This window comes from Melopsittacus undulatus, chromosome 4, assembly GCF_012275295.1.
Source record: "Melopsittacus undulatus isolate bMelUnd1 chromosome 4, bMelUnd1.mat.Z, whole genome shotgun sequence".
Lineage (NCBI taxonomy): Eukaryota > Metazoa > Chordata > Aves > Psittaciformes > Psittaculidae > Melopsittacus > Melopsittacus undulatus.
The window spans coordinates 23468262-23481872 of record NC_047530.1 but is presented as its reverse complement, the minus strand read 5'-3'; the positions used below and the strand labels follow the sequence as shown (position 1 = coordinate 23481872).

The 13611-nt window shown below is 40.5% G+C and overlaps 1 protein-coding gene across 7 annotated transcripts in view; it reads left to right on the top strand.

Annotated features, from left to right (window-relative positions):
• Window positions 1-1295: 1295 nt before the first annotated feature.
• The window catches only part of WDR20 (WD repeat domain 20), a 49711-nt gene continuing 37395 nt past the window's right edge, over window positions 1296-13611 (top strand). For 5 of the 7 annotated variants that reach the window (XR_004080632.1, XR_004080631.2, XM_031049394.1 and 2 more), the window contains exon 1: window positions 1296-1582. Coding sequence is in view for 5 of the 7 variants with exons in the window: in XM_031049394.1 (XP_030905254.1) it covers window positions 1319-1582 (264 nt within the window). In the remaining 2 variants the exon portion in view is untranslated. The remainder of the gene's footprint in view (window positions 1583-13611) is intronic. The other 2 variants (XM_031049396.1, XM_031049395.1) reach the window with 1 other exon arrangement.

The window sequence follows — 13611 nt, the reverse complement described above, 5'->3', positions numbered from 1 at the left end:
CAACACAGCTACAGCATGAAACTATACCTTTAAAGTGTGCTTTTACTATTAATATGGTGATCTAACTCTGTGCTGCTTGTTTTCCCCTGGTTGCACATTCCCAAGTCCCTCTTTATTTTGACCCTAGCAATTTTGTGATGAGTTGCATTGGTCTGGCTGCTGATCAACAGTTTGCTTACCCAAGAACCTGTAATTTCTTTGTGTGTGTTAGGTTTCAAGTGGATCTGACTCACCCTTTGGTTCCAAGGTTACTAGAACTGATACAAAGGAGGTAATGGAGATATGTACCTGAAGATAGGAGTCAAACCCTTTCTTGCAGATGGAGATCAGTCTTAGATTAGTTTGAGTCAACCATGAGGCTCTCGTTAGTAAAGCTCTTTAAGCTGACACTGCTGCCAAAAGAAACAGTCCTGCCTCTGCCCAGTGAAAACAATCTTTCCAACCCTACACGACTTCCACCTGACGTTGATGTGGTTCGCTGTGTAACACAGCTGCCTGTACAGTTGCACGATGATCAGACCAATGAGGTGAGTTATCTGACAACCAGTTTTTCAGGTTACCGTTTCAGGTCACCCCCCCAGCCTGGCTCTGCGTGCAGCTGGAGGTGGTGCAGAGCTGGAGGAATGCCTATGCTGTCTTCTTCAGGGACAGCGTGGGCTTGACAGGAAGCGTCAAAGCACAGCTGCACACTTGCTGTCTCAACTGATTTACCCGCGGGACGCTCCCAGCGGGGTTTAACAGCCCCCCTGACTAGGCTTGCAGGCGCTGGCGGGTACTCCGACAATAACGTGTGGGCAAACCAGCCCATGGACATAGCTAGGGCGACCGCGTCTCACTCTGACCTCCCACCCGGGAACCATGAGCCTTGCATTAGCGGCTCTGCCCCAGCACAGGCGGACACCTCCGATTCCAGCGCGGCCCCGCAGGCGGAGCCGGTTACGCCCTCACCCCACGCACCGCCCACGTCCTGACAACGGGTCCCTGTGAGCACCCAGAACTCCTCACACCTTCCAGGCAGAGCCCGCGCCCCGGCTCTCCCTATCCGCCGCAGCAACACCCCGCTTTCACCGCTACCCCTCCGCGCCCCACCACCACAGAGAACGATCCCAGCCACCCGCTGCCCCGCCCTCCCCCGCGAGGGCCCACCCAAGGGCAGGCGAGGTGGCCCAGTGCGTGCGCAGACCCGCAGTAAACAGGCACCGCCACTCCTCCCCCTTACGTCGTTTGCGTGGCCGCCTCCTCGCACAACCGTGCGAGCGCCGGCGGCGGCGGCGGCGGTTGCGCAGTGGCGCTACATCCGGGCACTGGGGCAGGATGAATGCTCCTTTCCAAGATGGCGGCGGAGGGAGGAGGGAAGGAGATGAACGAGATTAAGACCCAGTTCACCACCCGGGAGGGGCTGTACAAGCTGCTGACCCATTCGGAGTACAGCCGACCTAACCGGGTGCCCTTCAATTCGCAGGGCTCCAACCCGGTCCGCGTTTCCTTCGTCAACGTCAACGACCAGAGCGGCAACGGGGACCGGCTCTGCTTCAATGTGGGCCGGGAGCTCTACTTCTACATCTACAAGGGGGTCCGCAAGGTACCGGGGCTCGGTCTCTGGGCTGAGGGGAGAGTGGTGGGGACTGCGCGCCGCCCGCCTGCAGAGGGTCCGACGGCTGCTGGGGGAGCGTGAGAGCTCAGCCGCAGGAGATGCACCGTAGGCGGGGGGCCGAGGCCGCCCAGTTGGGCCGTCTCTCCTCCGACCCCCTTGCCCCTCGGCGGCCTTGCTCCTAGCAGCTTTCCGGTTGCGGCCCGGTTGTGGCTGGGATTTGAGCCGCTCTCCCGGTTAACTGGCCTGCGGCGTAGCGGCTAGGGCAGGGGCAGCGAAGGCCTGACTTGGAGGGCTGTGTGATACCGGCGCTGGCTCAGTACTAGCGGGCCACGTCAAGTACGGTGTCGCCAACGGTTGTTTGTGTGTGTGACCCTTTGGAGGGATGCGATTGTTTGGGTCCTCCTTGGCGTGCAGGAGTGAAGATTGGCTTTCCATTGACAAGGCAACTCTGGGCCTCCTTCACCTGCTGCTTCAGGTCTGAGTTTGCTGAATACTGCTGTGTGTCGTAATTAGTGGTGGTGTCAATCCCTGCTTTCAGGATCTTTCTATCTTTGATTGAATGGCTACAATATTAACTATAAGTTTAGGCCTTCACTGTGACTTTGAAGTGTGAACTGGTTTTAAGATTGTTTTTAAATGGGAGCAGTGGGATGAGCTGAGTTTTAAATGTCAAATAATTAACATGGATAAAGTTGCTTTTACAGGCAAGAACCATTGATGCACTTGATAGAGACTCTTGTCATTATTTGATGCAGGACTAACAGATTTAATCTTTTGGGTCATCACATTTATGAGCAAACACTTTCTACTTGTTGTTTCTTAAGGTCCTTGATTTTAGGGGATTTAGAGGAGGATTCAGAATTTGTCATGCTGAGTGAACCTGTGTCACTCCTGATGCATGTAAACGCAGGTAAAATGGTTGTCAGTTTTCTGTTTCATGTTTCCGAAAGTGGGTGTAGGACTCTGCTGCCAGAATGTGAGTACTTTGAAATCTTTTTGCTCTTAGCCCACCATTCAGTATGGGCTGAAGGCACTGCGAGCTAGTGACATGCACAGGGATGTGCAGGAAGCTTGTGCATGAGCAAGGAATTATATCTGAATTTGTGGTGTTCTAAACTAGTGCCCATTTCACTCCTTCTCAGTATAAAGTGTAAGCACCAACTGGAGAATAAAGACTATGTGGTTATCTGTTGACTGTGACTTAACAGATTTGGTATGTCCCGTATAATTACACGGGAAAGTGTGCATATAGAGTTTAATTTCATCCTTTAATGAATTTTAATGGCCTAGTTTTGTTTTAAGTAGTACTTAATAGTTTCTTTCAGCATGCAGTATTTTTTATCAAACAGTATTTGCTGTTTATAAGCAGCTGCTGTGTTTACAAGGTATTCTGGCTGGCAGTTTTCTCTGAAAATTGATATCCTAAATTATTACCATGTTTGGATTCTCATATGTCCTTTTTTTCCATACAGAGTAACTGAAGAGTTCTCTCACTAAGATTGCAGAGCAGGCCTTTATGTAGTTTAGTAATGATACATGTGATTCTTGCAAGTTGTCTTAGTCATCTCTTGCTGCACTTCTGAAAAATAAAAACTAAAGCCTGGAGTTTCATTAAAAACAGGGAACTGAATAACTTTTTCAAATTATGAAATCATTTTAAGTATTTGATTTTTTTTTAAATCTTTTTAAGATGCTAAAGCTGTTGGTGGGATACACAGTAACAGATAATTTTAGTTTGACAGATTGTTAAATTGAGAGCTTTGAAGTGTACCTGTTAGTGGTGAATATTTTTTTTTCTTCAAGTAGTATAAAACATACACATTGTTAGAATTAATTTCAGTAGCCTTTTATAGTGATAGCAATTTAAAATGTGGTGTATATTCTGTATGTGTATGTAATATATTAGTAAAGTGAACCTAGAGAAATAGCTGAAATAGGTTGAAACTCAATGTAAAGAAATGCTTTAAATAAGAATGGGGAAGGTGGTCTGTCTTAAGCTTGTAATACTTGCAAACTATTCAGTTGCAAGTCATTGCTTTTTCTGTGTACAGAGTTGACATAGAAACAGGCTGACAGTCTATCAAACTGATCATTTGAGCTTTTCAGAATCAAAAATTATCTTGTGGTTATCATAAAAGGAAGAGAGCTGTTACTGTCTAAATTGACAGTATATTATTCTGCCTTTTAGGGACAAACTCTGCATGCCATCTTGGTCTTGGGGGCAGGAGGAAAGAGGGGCTTCATCTGTTGAAGACCAAGCTATTTGGGATCCACTGCACAATGCATATGCTAATAACTCAAGCTTTAACTGTTGGTTCATAATTATCTAAGTATACCTTAAAAAAATTTCCCTAATTACTTTAAGACTATAATTGTCAATTTCGCAAAGCCATATTAGAATATGAGCTGAATTCAGTGAAGCGGTGTTGTATGTATCAGGTAGATATGATTTTGTCTTTTTTATTTTTTTTTACCATTTTTAAGATCTGCTTCTTGCTAAGAAAATGTTACATTTTTAATAAAATGAGTGAAAGAACCACCAAGACTTTATTTTAAATGATTGTATCTGTTGGAAATTTAGATAATTCTTGCATTGGTAATCCACTGCAGATCAGTATACATGAAGTAAGAGTCACACTTAAGCCATGAGCAACACTTAAGAATAAATATTGTAATATTGAATCAAAAATACCACTTGAAAGGACACATCTTGAAATCAATAGTGCTAAGATTCTTCTAGTTTCCCTTAAATTCTAAATACATTGCATCTGCAGTGTTAATTTGTAAGTCATCTTTTAAAGTAGAGTGCTAATGTATGTGTTCTACTTAGGATATTTAACCCATATAAAGAGAAAGAAAATAAATTCTGGTGATGTTCCCCTAACCTTGATCCTTCTTCCACAAAACTTGGTTCAAAAGTTATGTCTAATGTCTGGGACAGTGGTGTGGAGATTGGAATAGTAATAATCAGTGATAATAGTTTGACAGAGAGACAAGAGAGAGCTTTGGACAGCAGTTCAGGCTGTCTTTAGAGACATTTTGAAGCAAAAAGGTATTTTCTCCCAACTTTGTTATTTGCCTCTTTAAAAGAAGCTGAACTTTTTCATGCTTCCATGTTACCACTGAACTTTACCATTAACTTTACCATTACTATGAAACATCAGCATGTTCCCATGGTTTATGTGTCATAGAAAGCACATCAGTTATGAGCCAGCGCATTATTGGTTTTATAATAAAACCTAGGTAGCTATCTTTGTGTTAATAAAGGAATGCAGGCCTCCAGAAAACTGCTGCTTTCTGACTTGCATCCATAGAAAAAAAGCATTTAAAAACCTATAGTTTAGTAAGGAGAGATTAAATTGTGATGGAATATCTGGTTGCTTTACCTACTTATGTACATAGTTATTCTCAACTACACTGTCAGTGGGGTTTCCCTTTAAGTCCTTAACATTGGTTCTAAGGTTAGGTGTGTACAGTGATCTCTTGTTAAACAAAAGGGGTAAATTTTCATAAACTCAAATGATCTAGTCACAGCTTGAAATAATAGTTTAGCAGTATAGTATCCTCTTGGCTGTGTGCTTCTATCTCCTTGTCATGTTTGGCCGTGCTAAGCCTCTGGTTGAGCTAGTTCAGCTTGCTAAACCAGCAGCAAAGTACTTGCTCTTTTTCTGGATAGATTTTCTTTTCATTTGGTGTGTTGAACTGCCTCATCTTAGAGTCAGATATTAGAAGGCACAGTGGGAGCAAAGAAAGGGCTGGTGCTGGGTGAGAAGAGGGGACAAAGCTACCCCCTTCAGTCATCTGAGCTGTTAGGTCAGATCCCCTGCCTTATGAGGTCTCTCCCCAATAAAGCCTTTACTTCAGCCTTAAGTCATATTTAGAGGATCTGTTTGCATGGGATTGTTGACTTAATTTTGATTGAGAGTTATAGGTGTTAAAGGAAGCCAGTTTTATTATTTCAGGAGTTTCCTTCTTCATGGAGTAGGGTTATAAGGTAATAATTAAAAAATTAAATGTGCACACACACACCCAACAGCTACCTAAAGCAGCAGTCAGTCAATAATTGTATATATTATAACATATTGTAATGGTGTTGGAGTAGAAGCATATGTAGGTGATAAGCTCAGGTTGGCAGAGGCAATGAAGGGCAGAATCTGTTGACAATCTTTTTAACCTTACATTGAGCAAAATGCTTAAAAGCAATTATATTTGTACTAAAATGAAAATAATCTTGTATTTCAACTTCTTTTATTAAGAATTAGGAAACTGGCAACCCCTGATTATGAGTAAAAATACTGATGTTATGTAGGGTTGCTTCCTTTGCAGTTCTTCAAATTACCTTTTTTATTTCTGGCTTGATACTGGAGTCTTTGTCCAGTTGAGATGTGTTATCCTTGCTGATGATTTTTATTCTATAGACTGTTCAGCTAGGATCTTCTTGCAACAACAGAATGATAATGGGTGGCATTTGTCACTGTGCTTAATATATTGCTCTGAGAAGGGTAGTGCGAGACAACTTCTGGATAGGAAGCTGGAATCTGTGGAGCAAACCAGCAAATTTTCTCAAAATGTGGTGGGAAGGTGAGTTTATATTACTGTATATTTAGACATCACTAAGCTGTGTCAGGGCCCTGAGAAAGATGCACCTTTTAATAGCAGATATGAACTATAAAAATTCTGAGAGGATCTCTGATAATACAGTTGCCCTGAAGCAGAGGGTAATATACCTACGTCTTCATGACCAGTTCTTAAACTTGCATTAGTAACAAGAATTCCACAACCTCGCTAAATAAGTTGTTTTGGTGCTCAGTTCACCCCTCTGCTCCCCTCCAGTATCTTGCTAAACTTCTTGTTCAAGGGAAACAAACAAAACAGACAAACAAAAAAAGCAACCAACAAAAAACCTCACAACCGAACAGCCTGCATGCAGTTATTTATGGTGGACATAGAGGACATAGAGATTAGTTGATTATTGTTTTCAGCTTTTGCATATTTGAAAACTTGTTAATTTGTCTTCTCACTTTTCCTAAGGTTCTTTTAACCATTCTTCTGAGATCATGAATTCCAAATGTTTGATTACTCTTCTATTGGCTTCTGTTAGTTTGCATTTGTGGTAAACTAGATATATAGTACTTCCACTGTGACTTCAGTGCAGAATAAGGGGCAGTTATTACTTGCTGTGTCTAATATTCTTGCTAATGTATTGAATAATGTTGCCTTTTTTAAATTCTGCTTAGACTTACTGGATTGTTTCTTATCATATTGCTACTTTTCTCCATTTTTATCCATACTTTGATATTTTTTGTTGTTTATAAATATTACATACCATTTTCATTGATTTTTGTTTCATTTATTAGAGTGGTTTTATTTCTGATTGTGCTACATATTGCAAAATAATCCTTCCAGTCTTGATATCATTCACAGGTGTGATGTGTGCTTTAATCTGTTAAGGAGAACTAAGAAAGACATGTTACCTTTGCTGATGAACTTTTTCTCTAGTCCAGTTATTTTTCAGAAGGCTATTAGATTTTTTTGGTGCCTGCTTCATGCAAGTTTACCTTGTGTGCTTTATTCTCCTTTGTCTAGGTGTTTAGTCTGATCTGTTTCAGTGGTTTTGATACCAAAGAAAGGCTTAGTACTGTGATTAGTTGAATTCTGCTACAAAATGTTCTGCATTTAAATGTTTATTTATACCAGAATCAAACATCACTATTATTGTGAAAGAGATGCCAGGCAAATTGGTTAATGTACATACCACAGTAAAAAGAACAGGACTTTTTTCAAAGGTATCTGGTCCTATCCTGCAGCTGGGAAGATACTCTTTTTCTGTGCTGGAGGTATTCACATAGTCCACATATCTCAGGTGTGCTGGATGTGACACTCTAAGTCTGTTTTGTCCTTCTTCAAAAGGGTGTTGTAAATTCTTTTAAATACATTTTGCCACCTGAAAATCCCTTAATTTCTTGCTGAGCTTTTGTTTCTTCTCTGTCTTGTAGACAATAGTTATGTTGGGACTGGATTTGCTAGTCCTGTGGAGGTATTGTGCCTCGATCAGTAGTCCAGATCAGCTGTTGATCTGTGGTTGTGAAGTCTTGGAGACTTGTTTCAAGTGTTTAATGGACAGATATACTTACCACCTTGAGTTTTATCATGTAGATAGATGTTTTCTTTCTTGATTCTATCTGGGCTGTACTGACAAGACACAAAATAATCTGCAGTTTTCTGAAGGGTGGGGGTTTTTTTGGTAACCCCTTCCTTCCAGTGACACTTCTGAAGGAAATAGTGAAGGGCTAATGTAGTTTGCAGGAGTATAGATAAAGTGTTTAACTTTGTTAACAATTTGTTGTAGAGGTTATATAGAGCGGTTAGAACTGGCTCAGGGAAAGACTGAAGAGGGAAGACTGAAAAGCTGCTTTATATCACACTGTTAAATGTTTCTTGTTGTGGTAGAGAGCAAAATATCTGCAATTGACAGTTTGCAAGATGATTGTTATCTGGAGGCTACTTCAGAGCTGTAGATAGTGGCATTAGTCTGAAGTGTTTTTACTTCTCTTAGGCTGTGTTTCAAGCCTGTATTGCAACTGTTTTGACTTCAGTAAGCTGTTGCAGTATAGCGTCTGAAGGATTGCTCTCTGAGGTAACAGTTCTTTTATCTAAGGCTGCCTGTTCGGCTGGCATGTTTGAGAGTGAATACTAAGCTATGCTGGCCAAACCCCTAAACTGGTATGCAGTGTTTTATAAACAGTGAATTTGTTGGGGATTTGTCTTAATTTTTTTCTTTTTTTTTCTTTTTTTTTCTTTTCCTCTATTGCTGATATGATTTATTTATTGTGTTGGAGTATATGTTCAGTAATACTGTACTTACATGAATTCAGTGGGGGGAATTTGAATTAGTGTGAAGCTGTTAACTGTAGCACTGAATCTTTGCAGACTGACAAAATTTTAGTCACTATTTCACAGATGCAAATAATGTTCACTTGTAACAAACGCATTTGTGTCTGTAGTGAGTTTTGTGGGCCAGCTTTGTCAGATTACTTCCAAAAGTGTTATGCTGTGTCCTTAAATTAGGAGTTTGCATTATGCTTTGACATCTGATAGTCTGCAAAACACTTAAATTGTTAACCATTAATAGTTAGAATGTACACTGAGGATGTCTCAAGCTCTAATAAAACATTGCCTAGACCCATCTCTCAGAGATTTGAAAGCCTTAATTGTCATGTTTGACATTCTAGAGTCAAATTTATTGCCCTATTTTTAAGTATTATTGTAGTTGTCTGGCTAAGGGGGACCATCTGAAATACTTTCTTTTGAAAGACAGGTATCTGAAGGCCACTTGCTGTCCAGTTGTTATGACTGTGAGTTGACACACTTGGACAAATTAGTATTGAAAACAGTGCCTAATAATACCCTTATCTTCTTAGAAAGCTTAGTAAAACTAAACAGTAACATTAAATGTACCATACTCAATGTTGAAGTAATAATATTCTGTTGTATCCTTCTTGGAAATTAAGTATTTTTTCCTTCCTTTCCTCACCCCCCTCTTTTTAAGTCCAAAAGTATGTGCAGTCCATATTCTAGTAGCTACATCCTTCCAATTTCTTTCCCTCTGTACCTTAAAATAAAGCAGCTGCTTTTGCTTGTTCTGGCTTCTGTTTGGCGAACTGTTGGTAGACTAGATGTAGCCCTGTAGTCTTTGTGGGCAGGACCACCAGCCGCTACACTTGAAATCTTTCCAGGGGTAGTGTCAACTTTCCCTGGGATTTTTCTTTTGCATTATTCAGTAAAGCTGTTCATAATGGAATGATAAGGTCTCTAATAGATAGTTTCTGCGAAGTGATTTCAGTTTTGGTTTACCAACTGTAATCTGTCTTTAGTTTCATGAGTTAATTATAAGGTTCTCATGTGGCTGTAATGGTCAAATAAATACTTTTTTCATTCTGTGTGGGATTAGAGCATAGATGTATTAAGCAGTTCTTGGTTTAATCATGCCTCATTTTGTATGCCTAGTGAATCTGAATGCTATAGTAACATTCTTGCTTAGACTAGCATTTAGGTTAACTTAAAAATGCCCTGGAGGAGGGAGAAAACATTGGATGCTATAAGCAAACTTCATTATCCCCAGACTCCTAGGAATTGTAATAATAATAGTATTATCTTACAGGAACTTTACATACATTTTGTCAGGGAAGTAATACCATACTTTGAGAGGTCTCCAGTTTATGGCTTCAGTGCTCCCTTTCAACTAAAGAAAGGGGGAGCTTTGACAACATGAGATGCCATACGTACTGAAAATACCTGTTAAAAATCCACAAGCCTGGTAAAATAAACTATTGGAGCGATGCCTTCAGGATGCTTTAACCTCCACAGTCACATGGATAACACAGTAAACCTGAATAGTTGTGCAGATTTTCTTCAGATTGGAGGTGGATATTGGAGCAAGTTTGGTACAAGTTCGAAGCCATCATTGAAGTGACATTTTGGCAGAAGTTGTCATGAAGTACTTTTTTATGTCTTGATTTTTTTTCTGCTTTTTCTATTGTTTATTTTTCTATGATTTTTCCCCTGCTTTTCTATTATTTACTGTCCTCAATATTATAGAAAAATATTTATGATTTCTTTTTTTAAATTATGTTCATAAGACTTAAATTATAGTTTAGATGTTTGGATTTGTATAATATAATGGTCTGAATGGCAAATACTACATCTGTCTATGGCTTTACAATGCAGTTAGCTGATTTTTAGAGATTAGCCTGCATTTTCCCTCAAATTTCCACCTTTATTTCCTACTAGGATCTATATAGCAAATAGATTTATTTTTCAGACTGCTGCTGAATGCAGGATTTCTTAGCTGTCTTATATCCATCTTGCATGTGTCACTGTATGTCAGTTCAAATCATGATCTATTTTTTCATAATTAAAGAATTATAAAAAAATCCCAAAACCCATCTTTAAGAGTGGCTGTTCAGTGTGATATATTAATCCAGGAGGAATTTTTTTAGAAATACAAGATGAAGCTTGTAAAATAAAGATGCTTGGGTTCACTAGAGAATTATTGCTGCTTAATAGTATTAGTAATACAACTCAGGTGACTTCTGTGGTCTCTTGTACAGAATAACTTGGGGCTCTGTGTCATATACAGTTAGCAAATGCCTGCCAGGTTGTAAGATGCTTCTTAAATTTCTGACCTTCTGATAGGGTGGGCAGAATAGATTCTGTGCCAGTGAAGTTATTGTTCAAGGGTAGGTCTATGTTTGAGCCAAAATGCAACCTCTGTAAATGCATTAGACTGAGTTAGGATAATTAAGATTGGTGTCATCAGCAAACTTCCTGAGGGGGCACTTAATTGCACTGTCCAAGTCACTGGCAAAGATGCCGAACAGCACCGATTCTGATACTGAACCCTGCAGAGCACCACACATCACTGGTGTACACTTGGACATTGAGCTCTTGAGTGCAACCACCCAGAGCCAGTGTTCCATTCCTCAAATCCATGCCTCTTCAGATTAGAGACAAGGATGTCACATGGGACAGTGTGAAATGTTTTGTCCAAGTCCAGGTAGATGATGTCAGTTGCTTTCCTCTTATCCACTAGTACCATAGCCCCATTGTAGAAGGCCACCAAATTTGCCAGGCATGATTTGCCCTTATTGAAGCCATGTTGGCTGTCACCAGTCACCTCCTTATTTTCCACGTGCCTTAGCATATTTTCTTTTATTCCTGATCCATAAGCTTTTGGTTGGCTCCTCATCCATTCTCAGTTGGAGCTCTAGGGATTACAGCTGGTCACTGACACAGAGGGCAACACCCCCTCCTCATCTCCCTTGCCTGTCTGTCCTGAAGAATCCGTATTCTTCCATTCCAACACTCCAGTTATAGGAACCATTCCAGGTCTTCACGATGCTGGTAAGATCACAGCCCTGCAAGTGTGTACACATCTCTAATTCCTCTTGTTTATTCCCCATGCTATGTGCATTTGCATAGAGGTATTAATGCTGGGCCATCAGTGAAGCTGATTTACAGGCTGGATTGTCTGAATTCTTTTGTGCTGCTCTTCAGGTGCTCTCCTGCTGACCCGTGATCCCTCACCAGGCTCTGGACATCTGTTGCTGGCATCTGAGCCACCATCATAGTGGTATAGAAAAGGCATGGATTGACATTCCCCTCTCCTGGCAACTTCAGCTTAAAAGCCTATTCACCAGCTTGGCAAGCCTATGAGTGAAAATGCTTTTCCTCTTCTCTGACAGATGGACCCCATCAGCATGCATGTATTTCTTCTGAGCGATAGTTAGCCCTTTTTGCAAAAAAGTATTTGGCTTGCGCTGATCTGGTTGATCTGCGTTTTTTTTGTTAGTCCTAAATTGATAGTGGCTTTGCTTGTACATAAGAGAGAGTCAAATTGGAATGTTTGTAAGACCAGTGTTTGGAGAAGTCCAGTCTTATGATGCTAGAAAATGCTTTTGCTGTGCCTTCTCTTCAGTCATTTGGGAACCCTTTGTTCATTTGTATCACCTCTGATTAGTAGGTGTCTTGCAGCTGTGGCACTTCCAGTGCAGGTTGATATAAAAGAAATTTAGATTTGGACAGTCTGCTGATACCAGTGCTGGATAAAGGTGTTTTTGACAGCAGAAATCCCTAGTGTGCATAGTATTAGTATGCCTGTGGCAGTAGGGGGGATGATTCAATGGCTGGCCCATGTCCTGTCAGTAGCTTGTGTTCGGTTCTGTGCCTTCCTTTAGGCTCCTGTTAGGAACTTGAGCAAACCACTTCAGATATGGGCAGATACTCAGTGGCCTGAGCTACTGTCTGCAAGTATATCAGTAGGTGACGATAGATTGATCACTGCCTCCTCCTCTTGAGACAAAAATGAGCCTGAGGAAAGAAACATGTTGTGTGACTGTTTGGTTCGTTTAACAGTTTTAGCACTTTCATGATAATCTTTAAAGGAAGTTATTAAGAGCTAGCAGGCAAAAGGTTGGTTTTGTCCTCCTCATCCCTCACTCCCCTGACAATATCTGTACTAGTGAAACTGCCAGCACTTACTATTACTTGAAGTATCTTAATGCTTTGCTTACTTAAAAATAAAGCTATTGGGAACACTGGTGCTGAAGTTGGGAGCATTCTGCCTTTTGCTCTAAAACTTCTGAAGCAGGACTCTGGTTTGTGGACTAGGTGATATCCTGGAACTGCTACCTGTGGGATTGTGAGAAATCTGAGTTCACTGCAGTGCATCTGTGTTAGGGGTTTGGTCCTTGATATTTACTTTCTAGTAGCCTGTGTTGCTGTTGTTGCTCTATAGCAGATTTTACAATATTGTGTTGGGTTGTTATGATGTCTTCAGCCCCAGAAGGAAGATGCATTGCAAGTAACAACTTCAGAATAAGAGTTAAGGCAAATATGTTGTGTTGTTTGTTACTAAATATGATCAGAAAAATCATAAATTGGTGGGCCTCATTCTGCTTTTGAAGCATAGGTTATGTATCTGGTTAATAATTTTTTCACATAACTTCTTTAGGACTGTTCTGGACCTCTTAGAATAAGAGCAGTTGAATTTTATTTTTAGTACAAAAGTAATTAGGGCTTTGTTCTGGTAATATTAACATCCTGCAACATGATGGAGTTATGGTCACTTAAAACCACTGTATCAGAAATGTCTGGCATTCCTGTAGGGCTTGCAAAATCCAACAGTAGCCAGAAAAGGCATAATTCAGCTTGCTGGACAGACATTGCTTTGTTGTGTTCAACTTTTATTGAGCTTTGTAATTAAAAAAATATAAATTAATTAACAACTGCTACAGTGAAGTTAAGTTTCTATAGCAACAAGGAATGCAGCGAACAATTATTGAGACTGCTTTTCTGCAACACACAACTTCTTGTAGTGATTATACTGTTGGACTAAAACGTTGTTTTGTTATAGCAGCGGATAATCCTGAGCTCTTTTGTTGCTGCCTTTTATGTTTATTTTCCGTCCTAAAGAAATAACTTACGTGCTGAAAAGAGGATGGGGCAAACTTTCAAAG